This window comes from Melanerpes formicivorus, unplaced genomic scaffold (assembly GCF_026170545.1).
Source record: "Melanerpes formicivorus ecotype bairdi unplaced genomic scaffold, bMelFor1.0.p_v2 SCAF_21, whole genome shotgun sequence".
In the NCBI taxonomy this organism is placed as follows: domain Eukaryota; kingdom Metazoa; phylum Chordata; class Aves; order Piciformes; family Picidae; genus Melanerpes; species Melanerpes formicivorus.
This window is the reverse complement of record NW_027142373.1, coordinates 10,063,676-10,088,218: the sequence shown is the minus strand read 5'-3', so window position 1 is coordinate 10,088,218 and position 24,543 is coordinate 10,063,676. Positions and strand designations below refer to the sequence as shown.

The following is a 24,543-nucleotide window of genomic DNA, read 5'->3' as shown; positions in this document are numbered from 1 at the left end:
CTGGCCTTGGAAGCGTAGTGATGCTGAGCACTGTGTCACAGGTAGCTCTGCTCTCTGTTGGTTTCATTGTTCCTCATGTTGTGAGCAGCAGCACGAAGAGAGAGCAGCGCTGGTGGACAGGGCTTGGCTCCCCTTAAAGTCTGCCCAGCAAAGCCAGAAAGATCTGACTAGAATCAACCAGGTTGGAAAAGACCTCAGAGATCACCAAGTCCAACCTATTGCCTAATACCTAACACCTCCTGACAACTAAACCATGGCTCCAAGTGCCACAGCCAAGCCTTTTTTGAGCATCTCCAGGGAGGTGACTCCACCACCTCCCTGGGCAGCACATTCCAATGGCAAATTACTCTTTCAGTGAAGAACTTTCTCCTCACCTCAAGCCTAAACTTCCTCTAGGGCAGCTTGAAACTGTGTCCTTTTCTTCTGCCAGTGGTTGCCTGGTGAGAAGAGACCAACTCCTACCTGGCTACAGCCTCCTTTCAGGAAGCTGTAGAGAGCAATAAAGTCTCCCCTGAGCCTCCTCTTCTCCAGGCTAAGCAACCCCAGCTCCCTCAGCCCCTCCTCACAGGACTAGAGCCAAGAGACAGAATATCCAACTGACTGAAGGTCTTTGGAATGCTTCATTCCACTTTACCTGTTACTTTGAATGTGATCTACTGAGGGCAATGCACAAAAGGAAGAGATTGTGTCTGAAGACAGAGTTTTGTGGTTTATTACATCTGTGCATAATTGCCTCAAACTCATTAACATCATCTGAACCTGCTCCTCCATCCACCCTCCTCAGGTCAAGAGCCTGCTCGACTGAGTAAGCAGAAGGCAAAGCCCTCTGCCTCCTTTGGTCTCCTGAACAGCTGAAAGATTCAGCAGGCACAAGGCAAGTTGGATGATTTTATTTCAAATTAAACATTGCTTTTTCTGTTCAGCTGCTGTGTGTGGAGCCAAACATTGCATCTGATCGTTGTTAGTGCCAGAAAAAAACACCCCCCCCACAAACCCCTCCAGGAGAACTGATCCCAAACGAGAGACTAACAGGTACCAAACCTGTCAGGGGAACAAGCTCCTCAGAGGGGACCTTCAGAACCACAGGATGTGTGTGGGTGGGTTATGATTAATCTTTTTATACCATTTTAAGCTCAAAAGTTGCTCTTAATCTGTTGTGGAGAGAGGGTTTGGTTGTTACTAGGCAGAGTTAGTGGTGTTGAAAACCAGCAATGATTTTGTTTAGTTGCAGTTGCACTGATTGCACTAGGAATCAGGAGGCTCTGTTAAAATAAGGTAAATCTTTCACTTATTAAATCCAGACAGCGCTGGGCAAAAATCCCAGGTCAACATAAAGAAAACCAAACAACCCCACAACTAAATTAAGCAAATCAGAGAAAGCTCCTTGGAAATGCATGGGCAGGAAACAATCTGGACACTTCCCTCAGGATTGTCATTTTCTTGAGGAATGCCTTTGAAACCCGGAAGAACATCCCAGAACAATCTGGACAGCCAAGGACCTCGGTCAACCCCTTTCTGCCCTCAACTGCTGGCTTCCTTCCAGGTGGAATCTGCAGTTTCTACCACCGCCTGTGGTTTCCTCTCACACCAGACCACCACAATTAACATTTGTAAAGTGCTTTGAGATAGTGCTACAAAAATACTAACAAGTTGAAAGAAGGGCAGAACACCTACTGCCAGCACCCAGCTGGTTTTTGTTTTTTCTCAGAGCAGCATCACTGTTTTCTCTCTTTTGACTTCCTATTAACAAGGTGCCAGTGATGAGAGATGGCACCGAGGGCAGAAGGAGGTTCGGCAGGGCACTGAAGGATGGATGTGCTGGAAAACATGAAGGTGGCTTCTGAAAAAGGTGAACGAAGCAGAGCATCCAAGGAAGGATGGGGACTGACTTCCCAGCTCCTGTGCACAGAGCTATGCAGGAGGCTTTAGACAACATAAATACTGGGCCACACAAGGAGAGAGGTGGTGCTCAACTCAATCCAAACTCAAACCAAGACGCTGATGCTTTTAGGGGGGAGGACGTAACTGCTCGTCAGCAGCTATCATCTGAGGGCTGTTAACTACTTTGTAGTAAAAAAAAAATCCTGCTACACTTCTAGTCATCAGTAACTCCTCTCTAGTTAGCAGCTTCACAAAAGCAATCCTTGTATGAATCCATAAAGCTTTCCCAGATTTTGTGTTCTTAAGAAGGTTAATTTTTCCCATTATAATTGCACTTGAAAACCAGGCATCGATTCCTACACGCTCTCCCCAGACACCTTCTTGATTCAGAAAAGTGGAAAGAAAGGCTACAATTACTCACTGTCCCCTACAGCTACCAGGATTTGAAAAGGTTTGATTTTAGGTGCCCTGAAGGAAGGACACACACACACACACACCCAGTTTTCCTGAACAGGAAAAAAATGTGCGGTTTGAAAAGACGACAAAACCCGCGGCGGGTTTCACAGCTTGGACTGCAGCGGCTTCAGGTGTTTGTGGAAAGACTGGTGAACCTGCAAGAGGACAAGGCAGTGGTTAAAGCAAGCTCAGGCCTCAGCTGTAGGACAGTTTTAGCTCCTCACATCTCTTGCAGTGTGTTTTTTGTACTATTTAGAATAAACCAAACCAGGTTGGAAGGGACCTTCAAGATCATCGTGTCCAACCCATCAACCAATCCAACCCACCCAAACAGCTAACCCATGGCACCAAGCACCCCATCAAGTCTCCTCCTGAACGCCTCCAATGACGGCGACTCCACCACCTCCCTGGGCAGCCCATTCCAATGGGCAATCACTCTCTGTATAGAACTTCTTCCTAATATCCAACCTGAACCTCCCCTGGTGCAGCCTGAGACTGTGTCCTCTTGTTCTGGTACTGGGTGCCTGGGAGAAGAGACCATCATCCACCTGTCTACAACCTCCCTTCAGGTAGTTGTAGAGAGTGATAAGGTCACCCCTGAGTCTCCTCTTCTCCAGGCTGAGCAACCCCAGCTCCCTCAGCCTCTCCTCATAGGGCTTGTGTTCCAAACCCCTCACCAACTTTGTTGCTCCTCTCTGGACTCATTCCAGCAAGTCAACCTCCTTCCTAAACTGAGGGGCCCAGAACTGGACACAGGACTCGAGGTGTGGCCTAACCAGTGCAGTATACAGGGGCAGAATGACCTCCCTGCTCCTGCTGGCCACACTGTTCTTGATGCAGGCCAGGATGCCATTGGCCCTCTTGGCTGCCTGGGCACACTGCAGGCTCATGTTCAGCCTACCATCAACCAGCACCCCCAGGTCCCTCTCTGCCTGGCTGCTCTCCAGCCACTCTGACCCCAGCCTGTAGCACTGTATGGGGTTGTTGTGGCCAATGTGCAGAACCCGGCACTTGGATGTGTTCAATCTCCTGCCCTTGGACTCTGCCCATCTGTCCAGCCTGTCGAGGTCCCTCTGCAAAGCCTCTCTACCCTCCAGCAGATCAACTTCTGCCCCCAGCTTGGTGTCATCTGCAAATTTCCTGATGATGGACTCAATGCCCTCATCCAGATCATCAATAAAGATGTTAAAGAGCACAGGGCCCAGCACTGATCCTTGGGGCACACCACTAGTGTGCCCCACTAAGGAAATCTGAATCAGAGGCGCTTTGGGGATTTAAGAGCAGCCAGCTAAGTCCTGGATCTGAGCGTCTGTGTGACACAAAGGGTGAGGATACAAGCCAAAACACCCCCAACAACAAACCCTTCCCCGCTACCTTTCTTGTAAGAATGAAAATGTGAGACATTGTATATCCTTACAGACCGGTATTTGGCATGTTAGCTCAAAAAAACAACCCCCACAAACTGGCAGAGGTCTCCTGAGGGGACTGTAATTAATAGAATAGAATAGGTTGGAAAAGACCTTCAAGATCATTGCATCCAACCCATCATCCAACACTACCTAATCAACTAAACCAAGCACTCTATCTAAAGTCTCCTCCTAAACACCTCCAATGATAGTGACTCCACCACCTCCCTGGGCAGCACATTCCAATGGCTAACAACTCTCACTGTGTAGAATTTCTTCCTAACCTCCAGCCTAAACCTCCCCAGGACAGCTTGAGACTGTGTCCTCTTCTTCTGCCAGTGGTTGCCTGGGAGAAGAGACCAACCCCCACCTGGCTACAACCTCCCTTCAGGTAATTGTAGAGAGCAATAAGGTCTCCCCTGAGCCTCCTCTTCTCCAGGCTAATCAGCCCCAGCTCCCTCAGCCTTTCCTCATAGGGCTTGTGCTCCAAACCCCTCACCAACTCTGTTGCCCTTCTCTGGACACATTCCAGCAAGACAACATCCTTCCTAAACTGAGGGCCCCAGAACTGGACACAGGACTTCTAAGCACTACTGACTTCAGAAGCACAAAAAATTGAACGAGTTCTGATGGGATAATCACAGCCTCTGGCCACTGAAACAGGACTTAAGAGTTCTGGTCTGGCCAATGGAAGAGGGACACTGACTCTGTTTCTTTTATTAGCTCAGCTGTAGCTAACAGCCATAGGGCAGCCATGTGACACCTGACATTCAAGCACTAGGTGAGAGCAGTTTATTCAGCAGTCACTACCACTGCCTGAAGGCACTGAAAGGAAGTAGGTAAGGGTTTCACAGCCACTGCCACTAAGCAGAATTCACAGCAAGTGATAATTTCCTCTAAATTCAATGAGATTATTCATTTATTAGTTCTTTTTGCCTAGGAGGAGTATGATTTCCTCCCTCAACTGAGAACTCAGAAGTATCCCACAGGGATGCATGAGGTACACAACTCAGAAGCAAGCATGCTGAAAGAGGAGGAGTAGGTGGCTAGTTTTGGTCCATTGTCACTAGCTATGTTATCACCTGCAAGGATGGGCTGAGAGTTGGAGTTGTTCAGCCTGGAGATGGCTCTGGGAAGAACTTATTGCAGCCTTTCAGTACTTAAAAGGGGCTGATGAGAAAGACTTTAGAGCAGGGACTGTTGTGACAGGACAAGAGGTGATGGTTTGGAACTAAAAGAACTATTCAGACTAGATACAAGGAAGAGATTTTTACAGTGTGGGTGTCAAAATACTAGCACAAGCTGCCAAGACAGGTGGTAGATGCTCCATTTCTGGTCAGGTTGAATGGAGTTCTGAGCAGCCTGATCTAGTTGATGATCACAGAATGGTTTGGGTTGGAAGTGAACTCTAAAGGTCTCCTAGTCCAACCCCCACGATGTCCCTGCTCCCCGCAGGGGTTATGGGACCAGATGGCCTTTAAAGGTCCCTTCCAACCTAAAGCAGTTGATGATCACTGGCTCGAAACTGAAACCCCCTGAACTGGGTCATTTCTCTGGCTATGCATGCCCTAAAGATGAAGAAGTTCCTTTACCTCTGTCTTGTTCAGTGGGGATTTCTTTGCCCACTCAAACATGTTCTCGTAGACGTTGCCGTCGTAGCGGCCGAGCACAGAGCCCAGGTGAACGTCATGGAAGTCGAAGGAGTCCACCAGCGCCACCGCGTTGGGACGGATGATGGCCAAGAGCTCCTTGACACGCTGGTTCACTTGGGTGATCTGGGCATCAGTCAGGATGCCCACCTTGGGAGAAGAAAGAGCTTGTCAGAAGAGCAGCCAAGTGGCAAGAACCTTCCCTTCCCTAAGAGGTCTAACACAGGTCAGGCTCCCCTCACCCCTGAACATGCAAAACTTCATCAATGAGGAGGGCTTTCGGGTGCTAAGTAATCAAACTGGCAGTGTGCCATGGTGTACAAGCAAGAAGAGAAGCCCAGCACAGCCCACCACACTGCCTAGCTATTTGACCTCTGATGGGTGACTCAGTCTTTAGAGTGCCTGCAGGTTAATAAGTTCAGTAGCAAGTTTCCATCTCTGTATGCTAAATCCTTCCTGGGTTCAGGGAACATTTGGGTAAGCAGCCAAGAGGCAAACAGAAACACAAGGCATAGCACATCTGCCTGAAGACAAAATAAAACACTGCTGCACAAACAAAAAACGTCTCCAACAGAAGGAATTAGGAACAGAAAGTATTGCCTGGCAATTTAAAGCCATTACAATAATTCCCAGTACAAAAATCCCCTTTCAGGGCCCTAATTCGCACACAGCTCTCACAGCATGTCTAACTGCCATCTCCTTTATTAACTACTTGCTGTTTAACATACAAAAGTTCTCCAGCTGATGACCAAGTCTTAAGCTAGTCTAAGAGAGATGCCATGTCACCATTTAGCACCCAACTCTGCTTCTGGCAGACCACAAGAGCAACTTGACAAAAGCCTTCCATCAGCCTTGCACCGCTAATGCCCTCTGGGAGTCAACAGGCAAGGCCTTACACCTAGCCATCTGTGCAGCTCTGCATGTAAATCAAACAATGGCTCTGGAGATTGAAAGTGCTGGAGCTAGACACCAACCTGCAAGAAATCCCCTGTGTTCTTACTGATGCCATACAGTGCATACAGGAGGCACAGCTCAGTCAGGACAGCACGGACAGCTGCGTTGCTGACCTCAGACAGCTTTGCTGCAAACAGCTTCACCACCACATAGTGACAGTGTGCCTACAAGAGATGAAAGGAAGGTGAATCAGGGTCACAAAGAGAGGAGAAGCTTCTATACCATACTACTTCTATCAGGCACATCACTGACCTCAGATGCTCGCACCAGATCAACAGAAGTTCTGTTCCAGGCTTCCTCTTTGCTCTTCCTGTGGTTCAGTTCAGCTTGCAAATTCTTTGCTGCAGCTTCTACAAGCCTGTTTCATGGAGGGAAGAAAAGGAGAGCACACAGTAACACCACATGAACGAGATTATGCACACTGAATTCAGGTGAATTTCAGTCTAACACACCACAACTCAGGGCTCATGTGCCACAAGTGAATACAATGCCTGGAGTGAGCAGCTGTGGCTTTAAACCCCCCTGTCAGCACTGCTGCAGCTAGAACACAGCTACACAGGGGGAAGAGGGCATCTGACAGCATGTATATGGTGCTCGAGTGCTGACTCACAGGTAGGCATTTATTCTACTCTCACACTTCCTTCACAACAGGCTATGATGCCAGGATTGTTTCTCTCCAGACAGACCTCTGAGCAGTTTGAACCACCTTGGCATTTGTGTGCTTTGATTATACTTTGAGACAAGAAAAAGCTACTTCAAACTGGAACAGAGTAAGGAGGCTACGTTTAGGCTCTATGCAGCCTCTTGTAACCTCCAAGCGCTTCACACTGACCCAGCCTGGTCAAGTGTGTCACTTCCTGCAAGCAACAGGTGGAGCACAGCTCTGCAAACCACATCCAACACGAAGAGGACAGCACACCATTACCCCTCCCAAGGCACACACTTCTACTGGTGCTTGACTCAGACCAACAGGTGGGAGCTCACCGGGCAGCACGTGCTTTGTAGGCCTCTGCCAAGCTGGCTGGATCATTGATCCTCACAGTCACTGCCCTAGCAGCCACATGCTGCGGCTGAATGCGTTGCCTGGAGAGGTCATTAAGGTAGGACACCATGCCAGTGACCTGCTGTCCAGAGGTAACCTGGTTGTAGCTTTTGACAAGGAACCTGCAAATGGAGAAAACAAAGAGCAACTCTTACTCATGAGCTGTTCTGACTCATTCTGCCCCTATACTCAGCACTGGGTAGGTCACACCTTGAGTCCTCTGTCCAGTTCTGGGCCCCTCAATTCAAGGAAGATGTTGAGTTGCTGGAATGTGCCCAGAGAAGGGCAACAAAGCTGGGGAAGGGTTTGGAACATAAGCCCTGTGAGGAGAGGCTGAGGGAGCTGGGGCTGATTAGCCTGGACAAGAGGAGGCTCAGGGGAGACCTTACTGCTCTCTACAACTATCTGAAAGGACCTTATAGACAGGTGGGGAGTTGGTCTCTTCTCCCAGGCAAGCAGCACCAGAACAAGAGGACACAGTCTCAAGCTGCACCAGGGGAGGTTTAGGCTGGATGTTAGGAAGAAGTTCTTCATAGAGAGAGTGATTGCCCATTGGAATGGGCTGCCCAGTGAGGTGGTGGAGTCATCATCACTAGAGGTGTTTAAAATAAGACTGGATGAGGCACTTAGTGCCATGGTTGAGTTAGATGGGGTTGGGTGATAGGTTGGGCTTGATGTTCTCGAAGGTCTCTTCCAACCTGGTTAATTCTGTGATTCTGTGACAGGAGTCATCAGACTAGCAATGAACAGTTGTCAGCATACTTTTGTGCCAGAAACAGGGCAAGAGACATGAGAGACCAGCTTCACGGCAATGCAGGATACTGTTCTGCTCATCACTTCAGCCATAAAGATCATAAAGCCAAGGCAAGGATGTGCCTGGATAGGAGTGGCCATACCTCGCTGTCTGCAGCATCATGACTGTGTTTTCTCCCTCGTAGGTGCAGCATGGGGTGAGGGTGACATAGATGTCAGGGATGCCACTGCAGCGAGAGTAGCCATGCCCACCGCAGGCCATCCGACACTCCTCAACCCCAGCGTTGGCAATCCAGGAAGTGAATGCCTTCAGCCCTGCTGTCAGGGCATGGAGCTGATGGACAAAAACAAAGCCAGGTCAGAGCTTTTTATTTTCCAGCCTCAGCTTCCACACACACCTAAGTACTGCAGCTCCCAGAATAAAGCAGAGTCAACACCACCCTTCCAGTGTCCCACAGGGTCTTGTGTTTCTTCTAAGAACTCTTTGCTGAGCCATACTGTTTATATTAAAACCTCTGTAGATGGAAAGATTTGAGTGTTCCATCCTTTGTCTCTGCACATTATATGCTTTCAATTGCCTGTTGTCACATTAGGTTCCCAGACAGAATCCCTAACTGAAAACTGACACTTTACAACCAGAAGCCCCCAGTATAGCACTGATACCTTTGATCAACACACCTAGTGCCTTGGAAGAACAGTAATGGAGCTACAACACAAGCATAAAACTGGTCTTAATGCTGCCCAAGTGATTCATCATCATCATTCCTGGAAAATATTCACAGTAGGGCTTTCTATCTGTGCATTTGTCCCTGTGTTGGTTTTCTTTTGGTAAGGGGCTGCTAAATGAGTAGTTCAAATCCAGAACTAAATGTGAACTGCACCTCCAAAGCTTGTGAGGGCTTTGGAGCACAAGCCCTATGAGGAGAGGCTGAGGGAACTGGGGTTGCTTAGCCTGGAGAAGAGGCTTATTGCTGTCTACAACTACCTGAAGGGAGGTTGTAGCCAGGTGGGGGTTGGTCTCTTCTCCTAGGCAGCCAGTGCCAAAACAAGAGGACACAGTCTCAAGCTGTGCCAGGGGAGGTTTAGACTGGATGTTAAGATGCAATTCTTCAAAGAAAGAGTGATTGGCCATTGGAATGTGCTGCCCAGGGAGGTGGAGGTGTTTAGGAGGAGACTTGATGGGGTGCTTGGTGCCATGGTTTAGTTGATCAGATGGTGTTGGATGATAGGTTGGACTCTATGATCTCAAAGGTCTTTTCCAACCTGACTAATTCTATTCTATTCATACAGGGCTTGGGATCTCAGAATCTGTAGAATTACAAGGTGAGTCACAAGTGAAAGCCAGGAAGGCCTGATGCTTTTCCTCCCACGCTGTAAAGAAACCTTACAACAAACCAAAGGAGGCTGCAGTACCTCTGGCAGCTCGCTGAGGTCCCCACTGCTGATGTCCCCACTGATACGACGGTAGGTGTTCTTGATGTAGGCTCCCACAATGTGGAACGCATAAGCTGTTGCCAGGAGCGGAAAGAGTTTGTATTGCTGGGTCTGGTAATCCAAGATCTGGGGTTCTGGTTCCCTAGAGCAAAATACAGATGAGTTAGTATGCCAGTGGCTAGAAAACTGCCCACTCAACTCTAAGCAGCTTCTCCATTTGGACACCACGAGCTGCATCTGTTTCAAGCCAGGCCATCCAGCAAAACCCTCTGGCAGGGCAAAGGCATTTGGGCAGTCCAGAATGAGAGCTGACTCAAGTCTCAAAACACCCCAGAAGTTAAGTGCCAAAGTAAAGATCAACCGCAGGCCCTCATCCCTCCAATATTTGGGAATTTCCCCCTCAGCACTTGAGCTGCTCCTTGAGCTCTCTGCACTCACCCTGGCTTCAGCTCCGACTGGTGCCTGACGGCGCTGTAGCGGATGGCGATGGTGCAAGCCTTGGACAGGGCGCGAGCTGCGTCGCCCACGATGAGGGAGCGGATGAACACCATGGTCCCATAGGTCAGCTTGTCACTGACTGGTTTCACATAAGTGCCATCTGGTTCAACCTACCAAAACAAAACCCCAGCCCCAAAATGAAACCAAAAGAAAAACCACAGCCTGCTGATTTTTTTAAGCTTTCTCCTTTTTGCACGCTCACAATCTCAAAATCCAAACCAGAACAAGAGGACACAGTCTCAAACTGTGCCAGAGGAGGTTTAGGCTGGAGGTTAGGAAGAAGTTCCTCACAGAGTGATTGACCATTGAAATGGGCTGCCCAGGGAGGTGGTAGACTCACCATCCCTGGAGGTGTTTAAGAAGAGACTGGATGTGGCACTTGGTGCCATGGTTTAGTTGATTAGATGGTGTTGGGTGATAGGTTGGACTCGATCACAGTATCACAGTATAACTAAGGTTGGAAGAGACCTCGAGGATCATCGAGTCCAACCTATCAACACAGACCCCATGACTAGACCATGGCACCCAGTGCAACGTCCAATCTCCTCCTGAACACCTCCAGGGACGGTGACTCCACCACCTCCCTGGGCAGCACATCCCAATGACGAATGACTCGCTCGGTGAAGAACTTCCCCCTCACCTCGAGTCTAAACCTCCCCTGGCACAGCTTGAGACTGTGTCCTCTTGTTCTGGTGCTCATTGCCTGGGAGAAGAGACCAACCCCTTCCTGGCTACAACCACCTTTCAGGTAGTTGTAGAGGGCAATGAGGTCACTCCTGAGCCTCCTCTTCTCCAGGCTAAGCAACCCCAGCTCCCTCAGCCTCTCCTCACAGGGCTGTGCTCAAGGCCTCTCCCCAGCCTTGTTGCCCTTCTCTGGACACGTTCAAGTGTTTTGATGTCCTTCTTAAACTGAGGGGCCCAGAACTGGACACAGTACTCAAGGTGCGGCCTAACCAATGCAGAGGACAGGGGCACAATGACTTCCCTGCTCCTGCTGGCCACACTATTCCTCATGCAGGCCAGGATGCCATTGGCCTTCTTGGCCACCTGGGCACACTGCTGGCTCATGTTCAGGCAGCTGTCAATCAGCACCCCCAGGTCCCTCTCTGTTTGGGAGCTCTCCAGCCACTCTGACCCCAGCCTGTAGCTCTGCATGGGATTGCCGTAGCCAAAGTGCAGCCCCTGGCACTTGGACTTGTTGAATGCCATTCCATGATCTCAAAGGTCTTTTCCAACCTGGTTAGTTCTGTTCTATTCCATCCAAACTCATCTACAACCTACAGCCTTGCTGGAACACAATCCAAGCACACAGGAGCATTTCAGGTGTCAGGTGTTCATTTCTAACCCTGCAGCTCACTGCTTTACCTGGGCATACTTCATCAGCATGTTCTCCCGAGGGATTCTGTAGTTGTCCATCTTCAGGTAGCCATTATCTATCTCATCAAAACCAAATTTGGGCCCAATGTCACCCACTGTGATACCTGCCACAGACAAAGCCACCTGCATTAAGAAACAGGAACTTGACACCATGTGAGAGGTTCAGGCCTTCCCCAGTTTTCTGGCAAGCCCCTGGGTGGGGCAGAGGGGGAGCCCGGTGAGGACACGGGGGGCAGAGATGTGCCATGGAGGGCCACTTGTGCTGGCCCCAGGGCTGTGGGGTGTTCTAGCCCCACCTCTCTAGCCCAGGTGAGTGCCAACGGTGCTGAAACCACATGTGATGAGTTGTGTCTGGCCTCAGCCTGAGCCCAGGCTTGGTGGGGTGTTGGATGCTGTTAGGAGTAACAGCTCACAAGGACCTTAATCTCTTTGATGGAAAAGTGGACATCAAATGTGGGGAATTTCACAGCTCAGATGCAGCCCTGCTACCCAGTCACAGGGGATCTCGGAACATCACTCAGCTCACTTCTAGCTAGACCATGACAAAAGTCCTTCTCTGCCTTTCAGAAAGAAGGGGACATGCTGCCTTCCAGAACGCATAGATGGGAAACACTGGGACAGAATCAAGCTCCAAACTAACCTTCACACTGAAAGGTGATTTAGTGGGAGCTCAGTCATAAGAAAGACTCTTGTAAGCCCTGTGACCTACCATTTACCCACTGCAATCAGCTGCAGAACTGAGCCATGTAGGTTAACAAGAGACAGAGCCAAGGTGTTCCCCCAGTTCTAAACCCTTCCTTTTTACCTGGCAAAGGTTCATGGGTGCCCATCTGCCGTATGGGAACGATGAAGGCATGCAGGCCTTTGCACTGCCCTTGAGTGTAGAGCTGAGCCAGCACAATGGCGTGGTTGGAGGTCTTTCCAACTGCAAGAAGAGTGGGAGTTAGAAGAGAAAAACAAGCCAGAACAGTGCACACACTTATACACAGAGAGCCTGTTTCCTTAAACAAGATCTGAGATTACCTGAGCCACATCATGCACTAGAACACCAGATTTACAGCACTACTTATCACCCAAGTTGTACAGCTAGACAACCTTGCTCAAGTCAATGAAAGCCACCCAATCCAGCTCTCTGGGCACACCAAATCCTTGGCAAACCTGCTAATGGAGCTGAAGATTTTGATGCAAGTGATCAAGAACTATACCAAATCCACACAGGATGGAAGATTCTGAGAGAGAATTCAGACTCTGAGAAGTCTGTTACTTGTAGTGTAAGAGGCAGTTGCCTCTCAGCCAACTCTTGGGATCAATTTTTCCCCATCATCAGACACAACACAGATGACATCCACCTCCCTAGGTTTTTCCAGACATCCTCCAGATTTAGCCACAGAGTGATGCACTTACGTCCACCTGGCCACCACTTAATGGAGGTCACAGTGGGGCTGTTGAGGATGAATTCCTGGGTAGCAGGGTCATAAGTAGCTGTAGTTTCTAGACCCCGAAGGTGAGTTCCTGAAAAGAAGCAAAGACCTTGTTTTGGCAGAAAGTCAGTCACAAAACAGAGACAAGGACAGAGCTGGACAATGGAAAGCTGAACTCCAGCAGCAATGTATGAATTTCAGCTTTGCTTTTAGGCTACATAAAGGACTAAATGTCAACCAATTAAGAAGAACAAGTGGGAGTCAGAACATATTCTGGGACCTGAAGCAAATTCTCAGCAGCAAAACTGTTGGGTTTGTTTTGGTTTTTTTCTTTCCAGTGGTCCAAGACTACTTTTCCAAGCACCTCAAATCTGATACCCTCTTGCTGTTGTACACCAGGAGCCCATTCTCAGTTGAAGAGGTCCACAAAAAACACACTGCCCTGGATTTCACTACAGCTGCAACCTGATCACCGTGCAAACCAAAAACCATGCACTTGTCAGCCCCAAGATGAAACAAGCAGTGCCCATCATCTCTTCATTCCCTCATCAGTCCTACATTCTCCTCATTTGGTGGAGTAGTTTCTCCCAGACAAGATCATCCAGCTCCAAGACAGCAAGTAACAGCGTGCATAGGACAGGGAACTGATGCAGGTAGATGAGTGGACTGCAAAAAGATGAAGGTGGTAATTCCAGGAATAGTCTTTGTCTGCTGCACCCAACTCTTTGCTTCACACACACAACCCCCAGTCTCAGCAGTGGCAGTGTCCCCACATGTGTGAAAAATAACAAACCACCTGGTCTGCTTGCTTAAAGTAAACAAGCTGTGAACACTCCTGCTAGCCTGGACTGCCAGAGACAAGAGCTTCAGCGTGGGGAAAGATATCACCTTGATGCAGCCACATTTCCAGGGCATGGAGTTAACGTGAGGCTTCCACAGGCAGCTTAACATCGACTGACTTTGCTGGTTAAGGCTCTTCAAACCTCAGGGAGTGCAAGAGATACTCCACAGCCTTGCAGTTACTTTATGCTTCACACAGTCTCCACATTTCACTCCTGCACAAAGGTGAATCCTGCTCGTTTTCAGAGAGCAATTCTCATCTGCAACTCGCAGACATCAAAGTTAACGTTTCCCCAAGGCACAGTTTCCGCCCCTTGGATTAAAAGTGCTGCAGTCACAATGCTGCTGGAGTTACCAAAATCCATTCCAAAGCTTGAAAGCAAAAGGAACACCAACAAAGAACAAACTTGACTTGAGAGAGAATTAAATAGAAATATTTCATGGTCCTATTAAAAAGAACAGGTGGGAGTGAACTAAGCAAGTCGGGGGGGAAGCTCCCCACAAAACACAAGCCCTGGAACCAAGTCATCCACATACTCTCTGCTCCAAGGTCAGTCCCAAGGTGACAAGCAACTCTTACTCTTGTTTTTTTGGCATGTCTTTCAGTGCTTTGAAGCTCTGTCCTTTTGTCTTCACACTGAATGTTAAACAGAGCTAAGCAGGAAGCACACTGAAAGAATGCTAAGTGCAGAGAGGAACAGATGTCATCAAACTGACCCCACCATAGCCACATGTAGTGATCTATGCTGCTTTGAATGGCAGGAGAGCAGCATTCAATGTGGCCATGTATAGAGCTACAGACATCAAACTCTCACACAGGAAGAGGGGGAAAAAAAAGGACCAGCAGCATGTGGCACAGGGGTCTATGACAAGTTTCAGTCCATTTTTCCTTGCAGTCACAAGTGCAGGTCGGGGGGGGCTGTGGGGTAAGCACACACCATTTCTTGCCAGGCAGGGGAACTGTTTGTACACAAAGTCATTCTCAGAAATAGCATTTAGGGAATGTACTGTACCATGGCCCATTTCAGTCTGGGCATAAGTGCCAATGATGTCCAGGTTCCAGGCAGGCATGAAGAAGCGATCCTGCTGCTCTGGGGTTGCCTGGGTGAGAAGGGTGGGGAGGAACATGCCCAGGTGAAGGTCCAGAGGCTCAGGCCGTCCGCGATGAACAAAGCTGTGAAGAAGTGTTATGGAATGGGAGCGTGAAGGGAATGTTATGGGATGGGAAGCAAGCATGAGGATTCATGGTGGAGATTGAGGAAGAGACAAAAAGAGGGGGGGGAAAAACAAAATACAGTGATTCATGTGTAAATCTGAATTCAGTGAGTGTACTTCAGAAAGCCAGAGCACTGTCCTCTTCTCAGGCCTCAACAGGAAGGAGCTGCACTTACTCTGAAACAAGCTTGCTGCCATGCAGTGCTTTCTAATCAGGCACAAAATGCATCTGCAGCATGCCTGTGGTTTTGATGCACCATGGATGAAAGAAAAAGGATTAATCCAAACCAGAAGGAAGGCCAGACCTTCACGACGGTCTGGAAACCAGAGAATCCCTGGGCTGAGTCAGAAGGTCACTTTGTGGAAGCTGTGATCTGGCCAGATGCAGTGAGCCTTCACCCAAAGACGTGAAGTCCACTTTTTTTTTTGCCCCTCCATGGTTTGAGGGTAGAATCTGGTAGAAGCCCAAATTCATCCAGCTGAATGAGCTGATTCCACTGAACTTTGGGTTGGTTTTCTTGTTTTTTAAAGCCCTGCCTGTACTAGTTACTTCACTTTTTGTTTTATTAAAGATCAGACACAACCAGTGGGAGCTACATTCCAACTCAACTCCCTCCAACTTTTGCTCCTTTCAAAAGCCCTCTTAAGAGGACAGTGCTCTGCACGTGCAAGTCAAAAGTTGTGAACATAAACAGCTTGGCAAGAAATCCAACACTCTGCAGCCTGTAAACCACCAGCTCAGAGTCTCTGCAATTAAACATGTTTCACTAGAACTACTCTTCCTCCAAGTTCTGTCAAAACACCACTAACAAGTGGTCTGGGATTCTTCTTAATGTAATTAAATGCTCATTGCATCTTTAAATGTTGAGAACTGAGTATTGAAACAATGGGGATACAGATTGAGGAGCAGTGCCTTCTGCACAAAGGTTGTCTATCTGGCCCATTTATGGATGAAAGAATGGAACTGGGCTTTAATAAGAATGCATAGATGTATATTTAAATGAGATACACTGGTCTGAGCTTAGCTCAAACTCAGGTGGCATTCTTATCCAGGTGAGGAGAATGAATTCCTGTGTGGCCTCCAAACACCTTAATGTGAATTAGCTCTCTCACTAGAGCTTCCTAGGAAGTGTAGTTCTGTTCCCTGGTATTCTCAGGCACCTACAAACCAATTCAGCCACCTAATAAACCCAGTAGAAATGGTTTCTAAGTGGTTTGACTGAACAGTGACCACATTCAGCAAGGGGCTAATGGGTTCTCAGGAACACCAGATTGCAAGTGAGTTCAGTAGCCAGGAGAAGCACACAGCTGAGAGACTGAAAGAAAGTCCTTATTTTCCAGCAATAGCTATAAACCAGTTAAAGTGGCATTTTCATTTCACTTTTCTGTTTCCTTTTCAGCCTTGTGCTATTTGTGGGTTTTTCCTTTATTATTTGAGAGACTTATTCATATGGAATAGGTTAAAATCCACACAAGCTACCAAGAAAGTACTCCCTATGATAAAACTCAGTAACTACACATCCAGGCCAGGATTCAGCTCAAGAATCCAGAGGTCTGCTTCCCCATCAGCAGTTTCTAAACATCACTGACAAATACTGCAGGAACTTTTTACTGATGAAGCAGGTAGGTGCTCAACATTCCCTGCAGGAAGGTCAAATGGTTGCATTTTAATGATTCAGTGGAGAAAGTGTATTTGCTTTACCTCAATATTACTTCTATCAAGTATCAGAATATTGATTTTTTTTTCCTACCAAAGAACCTGGGAACTATGAGCAAATCAGACCAGCAGCAGCCAAGAAAGTGAATGATCTAAGGTGAAACAGCAAGTGAAACAAATCACTGTGGTGTGGATGTGTGTCTGATTTCAAAGCAGCTGGTGTGAAAAAAAAAAAACAGACAAGGTCAGCAGACTTTTATCATTGCCAGCTGGTTGACCCCCCAGCTCAGCTGGGTTCCTTCACTCCATCTCCAAGCAGAACTGATGACCAGGTCCCCTCCTTGCACCTTCTACAAACACTTCAGCTACCAGGGATAGCTGCAACCAACCAAGCAGCCAGGCAGTTGGCATTGCCATCCGACTTCTGCAACTGTTCAGACTTGCACACATCAGGCTTTCCAAGTTTAGGTGCCAAACACAAGCTCTGGAGTCTTTGGTTTGTTAAACTATTCTTGCTGGTATTTATCAGCTGTAATTCCAGGTTCTGGGCTGAAAGGCTGCTTTCTGATCCATCAAACATTCTTCCACTTGAAGAAGTCATTTTCAACAGTAGGAGGAATAAGATGTTTTCCTTCTTTGAAACCAATTATCTTTCCATGAAGTTGTACAGCTGCAACGGAGTGGCACCTGGAAGAAAAGTGCTTGGGGCAAAGCATACCTTACAACAGCAAAAATGCACAATCCTGCTGCGTTGCATTGCATCTAAAGGTCTCCTTTCTGACCTGTTTATGAAGCCCAGTAATGTGCTAGCACCTCTGACACACATGACCCAAATCTGGGCAAAAATAAGCCCCACAGTGCTGCTGGCTGACAAGTTCCAACCAGTTCAAGTGAAATTCAGCCTCCCAGGGCTTTCCTCATCTTAAAACAAAGGTAAGCAACCCCAAAGTCAGCGATCAGCTAAGAGGTGCACTGTGGAAAAGACCAGAACGAACTCTGCGATTGTTAGGATGGGAAATGAAGCAGTTGCCTGCTACAGGACAGGAAACATCAACTAACCAAACTGTTTTACCTTTCCCTCAGTAGAGTTAGCCTAGGGAGCATCACCAATGTACAAACTGGAGTTAGAGAAAAGAGGTTACCCATCAATCCCTGAAGGGAACTAACCATGTCCCATTTCGGTTTGGGCGTAGGTGCCAATTATCTTGACTCCACGGACCAGGGGCAGCCATTTCTCCTTCTGAGCATCGGTCGTTTGGGTCTCTAAGGTTTTGTGAAACATGCTGAAGTGCAGAGTGAGAGGTTCAACAAAATTGCCCAAGCATGTTCTACAGGAGAGAAAGAGGGATCTGGATCTCAGTCTCTTTGTTACTGTGACCCTGAAGGCTTTTCTCCAGCTGTAACACAAGACGAATAATCTCTTGGCCTACTTCAACCTTTTCTGTCCCACAGCAACCTCCAGATGCAGAGGCATCAGAAACAATGATAATGGGGAAAGAATACACTGTTATTTCAGGCATATTCTTCACCCCATGAATCCTGCTGTTGCTATGTAACTGGAAAACAAGTAGTATGTCACAAAGATTCATGGAGAACTTAAAGCTGAAAACAGGAAAACCAATTTCTTTTCTCCCCCATCTCTCAGGCTTGCCAGGAATAAATCCCACTGCTGCTAGCAGCCTAGGGCTGGGCTATTATTAGCAAGAAGCACTTTGTATTGAAAAGGAAAAGGCTTCTTAGGTGACCAAGTGCTTATCAGAAGAGCTCTAGATTACCTGCAGCTGCTTCTATCAGCTGTGAGATCAGGACCTCACCTGAAATTAACATCACTGTTACAGGCTAGTGCTGGAGGGAATGGAAGGAAAATCAGACATTCCAGGTCTGCCTCATCAAAACAGAAGCTATTTCATGAGAGAAAGCTCTATTAATTTAGTAGCCAGGGTGGCTGGCAAAGTACATTCCTAATTAAAACAAGCTCCATGCTAGAAAGTTTCACTCTAAAAGCTACACAGCAAATGACAGCACCTTCCCCTCAATACTGCAACCTGAACAGCTTTTCATCTCCAATGTGTTGTACACAAATGCTGACTCCATCCAAACTCTGGGATGGAGGAGGAAAAAATGAACAGGTCCTTTCCTTCTTTTATCTCCAATCTCTTACTCCTCCTCTTCCCAATTCCTACATTGCCACTTGGCATTTCCCACTCCCTATACAGCTGGGTCTCCAAAGGCTGCATTGTGTAATTGCTGAAGTACTTTGCTACATCAGGATTGAAAGCAGCTGCATCCAGCATCAGCCATTTGATCAATGGCCAGCAATCACCTTACAGGTCTGAAGCCAGGCTTGCTTTGACAATCAGTGGGTGAAGAGGAGGGCTGCAGCTCCAAATCCACTTAAGAAGGAAGTGTAGTAACATGCTACTTTGGCAATGTAGATCTTTCCAGATTTCACTGCAACCAACACCACCCACATGATAAAAGGCAGCTGTGTTTGACAGGTGAGTTTGGAGAGCAGATCTATCAGTGAGCAGGGCACAACAGAAGAGAAGCCCATGTTTTCAGGGACTCCAAAGCTAAATGAACAACTGCAAAGACATTCTCAGGCTGCAGAACTGGGGCACAGCATTTACTCTAAAGCAAAGTCTGCAGAATCCTAGCTCTGTGTGGTTCTTGAGGTAACTCTTCTCAAAGAGGAGCACAAAGGTCACCTCGGTGGAGAAGGAGCAGGAGATGTCTGAACTGTGCTTGCCAGGCTTCAATTTCTTCTAGCTGCATCAACCCCCCCATCAAGCCTCTCCACTCCAAATCAATTTAGCAGTAACTAGTAGGGCTCCTACTACAGTTTTTCTGGCTTGAATTGCTGAAAGCTACTTCAGGTCTTAAATTCAGTGGCAAAATGAGAAGCAGGGACAAATTCTCATGCAATGCTTATGCACACAGGAATCATCTCTTGACTTGCAGCTCTTGGATCTTCTCTTCTTTTGTTTCTCACAACTGTTTTTTCCATTTATTCATTTAATCTAGTTTTCCTCAAGGAAGCTTATTTAAACTTGAAGGTGAATTAACACTGCTGGCTTTTCATGCTGACTTACATTCTGCTGAAGCTATTGTAAAAGAGATCTTAACTGTTTGGGACTTTTAGGCCTTCAAAAGCTCTAGTCACAGCAGCAAGTGCAGCATTGACACACAGGAAGAATTGACTAGATGGCAAGCACTTAAAATGGCTTCTAAATATATTTCACAGCTCTTGTTGTGTTTTGGAGTCCAAAACTACCTTTGTGGAAACAGGAAGGAGGAGCATTCAGTTCAACGTGTCACAGCAGGCACAGGCACTTAGGGATATCTCCAGGGCAGCTGAAGGAAGAAGCTTTTCTCCTTGCCTGGTCACAAATCAAGCTACAAAGTTGCTCAGTCACAATACACAGCTGCCTAGTGAAGCTCTGGTGGGACAGGAAAGCAGCTACCTCAAAATTCTCCAAAAATGCATGAGTACCTAAATCTGCCCCTGCTGCTTGGGGGATAACCACAAGGCATGAGGGATTCTCAGCAAAAATATCTCAAACTTCCACGTGTAAAGATCTGGTGGTCAATTACAATGAACATAACTTGAAAGCTGAATCAAGGGCTCCATCTATTTTGTAAATTTCATTTGGGGCACATCCCAACACTGTATCCATTCCTCTTTCCAGTTAGGAAAACTTCATATGCCTAGAGAACAGACCCATGGATGACTACAGGTTGGGGCCTGATCTATTGGAGAGCAGCTCTGGGGAAAATATCACCTGGGAGCCCTGGTGAGCAACAGGATGACCATGAGTCACTAATGTGCCCTTGTGGCCAGTGGCATTCTGGAGTGGCATCAAGGAGACCCCAGGGGGATCTTAGAGCTACCTTTCAATACCTGAAGGGATCCTCCAAGAAGGGAGGAGTGGGGGGGAGCAGAGGGACTTCTCATAAGCATGTCTAGAAACAGGACAAGGGGGAATGATTTTAGGCAGAGGGAGATTAGGTTTAGACTGGATTTTAGGAAGAAGTTCTTCAGTACAAGGGTGGTGAGACTCTGGGACAGGCTGCCCTGGGAGGCTGTGGATGACTCCTCCCTAGGGGTGTTCAAGGCCAGGGTGGATGAGGCCTTGAGCAGCCAAGTCTAGTGGAGAGGTGCCCCTGCCCATGGCTGGGAGGTTGGAGCAGATGATCTCTAAGGTCCCTTCCAACCTCACCATTCTATGATCCTATGAATTGACTCTGAAGCAAAGCAAGCCTTTCTCCCTGCTTAAGTTGATTTTGGATCATGACTTATGACTTAGTCACACCTGACTATTCATACCACATAACAAATGGTATTTGGTACCTCTAGGAGGTACTAAGCTTTCATCCATTAAAGTTAAGAGGGGCTGACTCCCAAGTAAGTTTATGGAAAGACAAAACTAAAACCCCATCATTTAACCACTTGAGAAAAGCCCTGTTTTCACTGCCAGTACTGCCACCACCAAACAGCACTGACACAGCAAACCCTGCTGAACATTGCCAGCTGGGTAGACCTCCCTAAGAATAATTGAAGGCATTTCTCCATCAGCTCCAATAACCCTCAGAGGGGAAAAATTAATGATTACCTTTCACCATGCAGTACCTGAATAATCTAAGACAGTCACTGAACTTGCTATCACTGTCCACTCATGCCATGAAATTACACAAGAACTTGTAGAACACAGGTCAGTGCAGACCAATTGCTTGGAAATTACAACTACAAGATAAGAAGATTTCAATCAACTAATCCAAATAGTCATGCCCTGAGGCTGATGACAAGCTTTCTTACAAGTCCAGTCAGAGGGAGCTTGTAGTTCTGCTGGTGATTTAACATGCCAGAAAAATCTCTCTCTAGCACCACAACCAGATTTCTTAGAGGTGGTGCAGTTTCTGTTAGGCAGCTCCTGTTTGATTACATCAGGAATGAGTTTAAAAGAACTAAGTGGAGAAACAAAGTCAGAAACTAAGCTTCCCTGCAATAAATACTCCTTTATTATGTTCACTAACTTAATGTAAGGATAATGCTATCAGATAAACAAAAGGTCAGACACAACAGAAAGCCTCTAGGGCAAAGGGAACCACTACAGCACCAGGAGCTTGGAGGGAGAGATAGTTCTAAAGAGGAAAAAAAAAATTATAAGCTATCTTGGAACATTTTCAGGCATGCCTGAAGTGGAACTTTATTAGGTCTAAGGGCAAAGTGATGTAATCAGCTTTAAGAGATTTCCTTAGAAGCTGCAACCTCATCTGCTCTACTCTCATTTAAAGTATTCCAGTATGGGTTTTATTCCTTCTGGGATTAAAATAAAAAGGAAAAAAAATCATAGAATCAATAAGGTTGGAAGAGACCTCAAAGATCATCAAGTCCAACCTGTCACCCAAGACCTTCAGACTACAGGACTGATTTTAAGATTTTTGAGATTTAACACATCCAAGTGCTGGGTTCTGCACATCGACCACACCAACCCCATGCAGTGCTACAGGCTGGGGTCAGAGTGGCTGGAGAGCAGCCAGGCAGAGAGGGACCTGGGGGTGCTGGTCGATGGTAGGCTGAACATGAGCCAGCAGTGTGCCCAGGCAGCCAGGAGGGCCAATGGCATCCTGGCCTGCATCAGGAACAGTGTGGCCAGCAGGAGCAGGGAGGTCATTCTGCTCCTGTACTCAGCACTGGTTAGGCCACACCTCGAGTGCTGTGTCCAGTTCTGGGCTCCTCAGTTTAGGAAGGAGGTTGACTTGCTGGAACGAGTCCAGAGAAGGGCAACAAAGCTGGGGAGGGGTTTGGAGCACAGCCCTGTGAGGAGAGGCTGAGGGAGCTGGGGTTGCTTAGCCTGGAGAGGAGGAGACTCAGGGGTGACCTTATTCCTCTCTACAACTACCTGAAGGGAGGTTGAAGACAGGCAGGGGTTGGTCTCTTCTCCCAGGCAACCAGCCCCAGAACAAGAGGACACAGTCTGTGCCAGGGGAGGTTTAGGTTAGATGTTAAGAAGTTCTATACAGAGAGAGTGATTGCTCATTGGAATGGGCTGCCTGGGGAGGTGGTGGAGTCACCATCATTGGAAGTGTTCAGGAGGAGACTTGATGGGGTGCTTGGTGCCATGGGTTAGTTGATTAGGTGGGTTGGATTGGTTGATGGGTTGGACACGATGATCTTGAAGGTCTCTCCCAACCTGGTCTATTCTATTCTATTCATTTTTTCTTTACTTTCTGCACCATGTACAATAAAAGCTGTGATTATTAATGGTGCATTTCTAGCAAAACAATCCAAGGAAACACAAAATACAGGGAATCAGAGTTGCATCTGAACTTCACTGAAGCCAAGGCAGGCCTTTAGCTTCCTTTGGACAGCAAAGCACAACTCTAACGTCACTGGTGACAACCAAAGCATGCACAAGAAGCAAACTCGACATCTAGGTACCTTTTAAACCAGTAGATCTCATCTGGGTCTGCAATTCCATATTCCCTGAGCTTCAGCACCATCAGAGAGCTCTTCCTGAGGGCTTGCTCATAGCGTTCGCTGCGGGACAGGAAGTTGAGGTCCTCATGCTGGAAGTCAGGGTCATTAAGAACTAAGGCCTCTAGGGGCAGAGAAGAAAAGGAAAACACAACTCAGCACACACAAACCTCAACAGACAGTGGGCAAGAAAGTGTCCAGTGTTTTACTTGCTGTACTTCAATGTACATACAGCAGAAAATTCAAGTTTAAATTAAAAGTTAATGAACTCAGGAAGAAGTCAAAGCTCTTGGAGAAAGGACTCTGGGAAGAGGACAACCTCCCACTCACAAACCATACTTGAAGTCTGGAGCACTCTGGACGTAGTTGGAAGCTAATTCACTGGTGTAAGACCCACAGGCCCCTCATTCACAAACTCAAAGCCTCTTAAGAGCCATCATTCCTGACAGATCAGGCTGCCTCATGATCTTTGATCCCCCCACAACACCTTGTAGAAGGACACAGCCATTATTCCCAGCCTGCTGACTGGTAACCGAGGTACCCAGAGGTCATGGGCTGCCTCTGTCCCCTTTGCCACACAAGTTGCACAACACCAGCCTCTGACGCTCCCAGCTCAGCATGGGATGGGAAACGAGGAGAGAGGCATTTTGTTACTGTAACCTATCACAGTAGTGCTAGGTGAGAAACTGGCCAGATCTGTACTGCTAGGCAAGGGTGTACCAGGAAGGAAAGGGAGGGGAGAAGGCCCAAGGGAAGCGGTCATGGGAAGCTGCCTTGCACCCTCCAGAGTAAGGATAAGGGGAGAGGTAAAAGAGCTGTCAGAGCCACCCTAAATGCTTTCCGGGACGGGGAGAGGAGGGGGATCAGGGACATAGCACTGCTGCTCTCTAACCTGCCAGGAAGAAACCCCTGCCTTCAGGCAGCCCGCTGCTCCTGCCAGCCCTCTCCCCACAGCTTCCCCCTCTCCCCAAAAGCTGCTCCTCCACCCAGCCTGTCTCTTCCTTCCCCCGGACCTTCCTCTCCCCCGCCCCAGGCTCTCCCTATCCCCACAACCTCCTCCCGCCATCCCGGGGCTCTCCCCGCCATTCCCGAGAGCCCTTCTCTTGGCCTTCCCTCACCTCTCCCCTCCTCACCCCTCTCAGCTTCCCTCTCTCAGGCCTCCTCCCCGCTCCCAGCGCCCCCCAAGCCCCCGCCGCGGGCTGTCTGCCCCCCTCGCCTCAGCGCGGCGGGGGGCACCGGCCCGGGCCCTCCCTCACCGATCTCCTTGCGGCGGCGGGTGCGCTCGGCGCCGCCATCCAGGATGTGGGTGAGGAGCTCGGTGGGGAAGGTGGCGGCGGCGCGCTCTCTCCGCAGGTCCGGGTTCATCGTCACCACAGAGGCAGAGGCGGTGGCGGCGACGGAGGCAGCAACACCGGCAGCAGCTCCGCTTGAACCCCGACCCGGCCTGGCCCCGCGAACGCCCGGCCCGGCCTCCGCTGCGCC

General features: G+C 48.2%; 1 protein-coding gene across 2 annotated transcripts; it reads right to left on the bottom strand.

Moving 5' to 3' along the window:
• Positions 1 to 874: 874 nt before the first annotated feature.
• ACOX1 (acyl-CoA oxidase 1) lies at positions 875 to 24,543 on the bottom strand. 2 transcript variants are annotated; one of them, XM_068151488.1, is made up of 14 exons: positions 24,318 to 24,543; positions 23,026 to 23,185; positions 14,725 to 14,885; positions 12,855 to 12,962; positions 12,256 to 12,375; positions 11,439 to 11,554; positions 10,014 to 10,183; positions 9,555 to 9,717; positions 8,285 to 8,475; positions 7,331 to 7,510; positions 6,599 to 6,704; positions 6,367 to 6,510; positions 5,336 to 5,542; positions 875 to 2,492 (listed from the first exon to the last, which is right to left on the bottom strand). In XM_068151488.1, exons 1-14 carry the CDS (start codon positions 24,424 to 24,426, stop codon positions 2,442 to 2,444), a joined length of 1,986 nt encoding a protein of 661 aa, XP_068007589.1. In that variant the 5' UTR covers positions 24,427 to 24,543; the 3' UTR covers positions 875 to 2,441. The 2 variants fall into 2 exon arrangements, with proteins under 2 accessions (XP_068007589.1, XP_068007588.1); XM_068151487.1 differs by lacking the exon at positions 14,725 to 14,885 and adding an exon at positions 17,751 to 17,911 and having other exon boundaries at positions 24,318 to 24,520.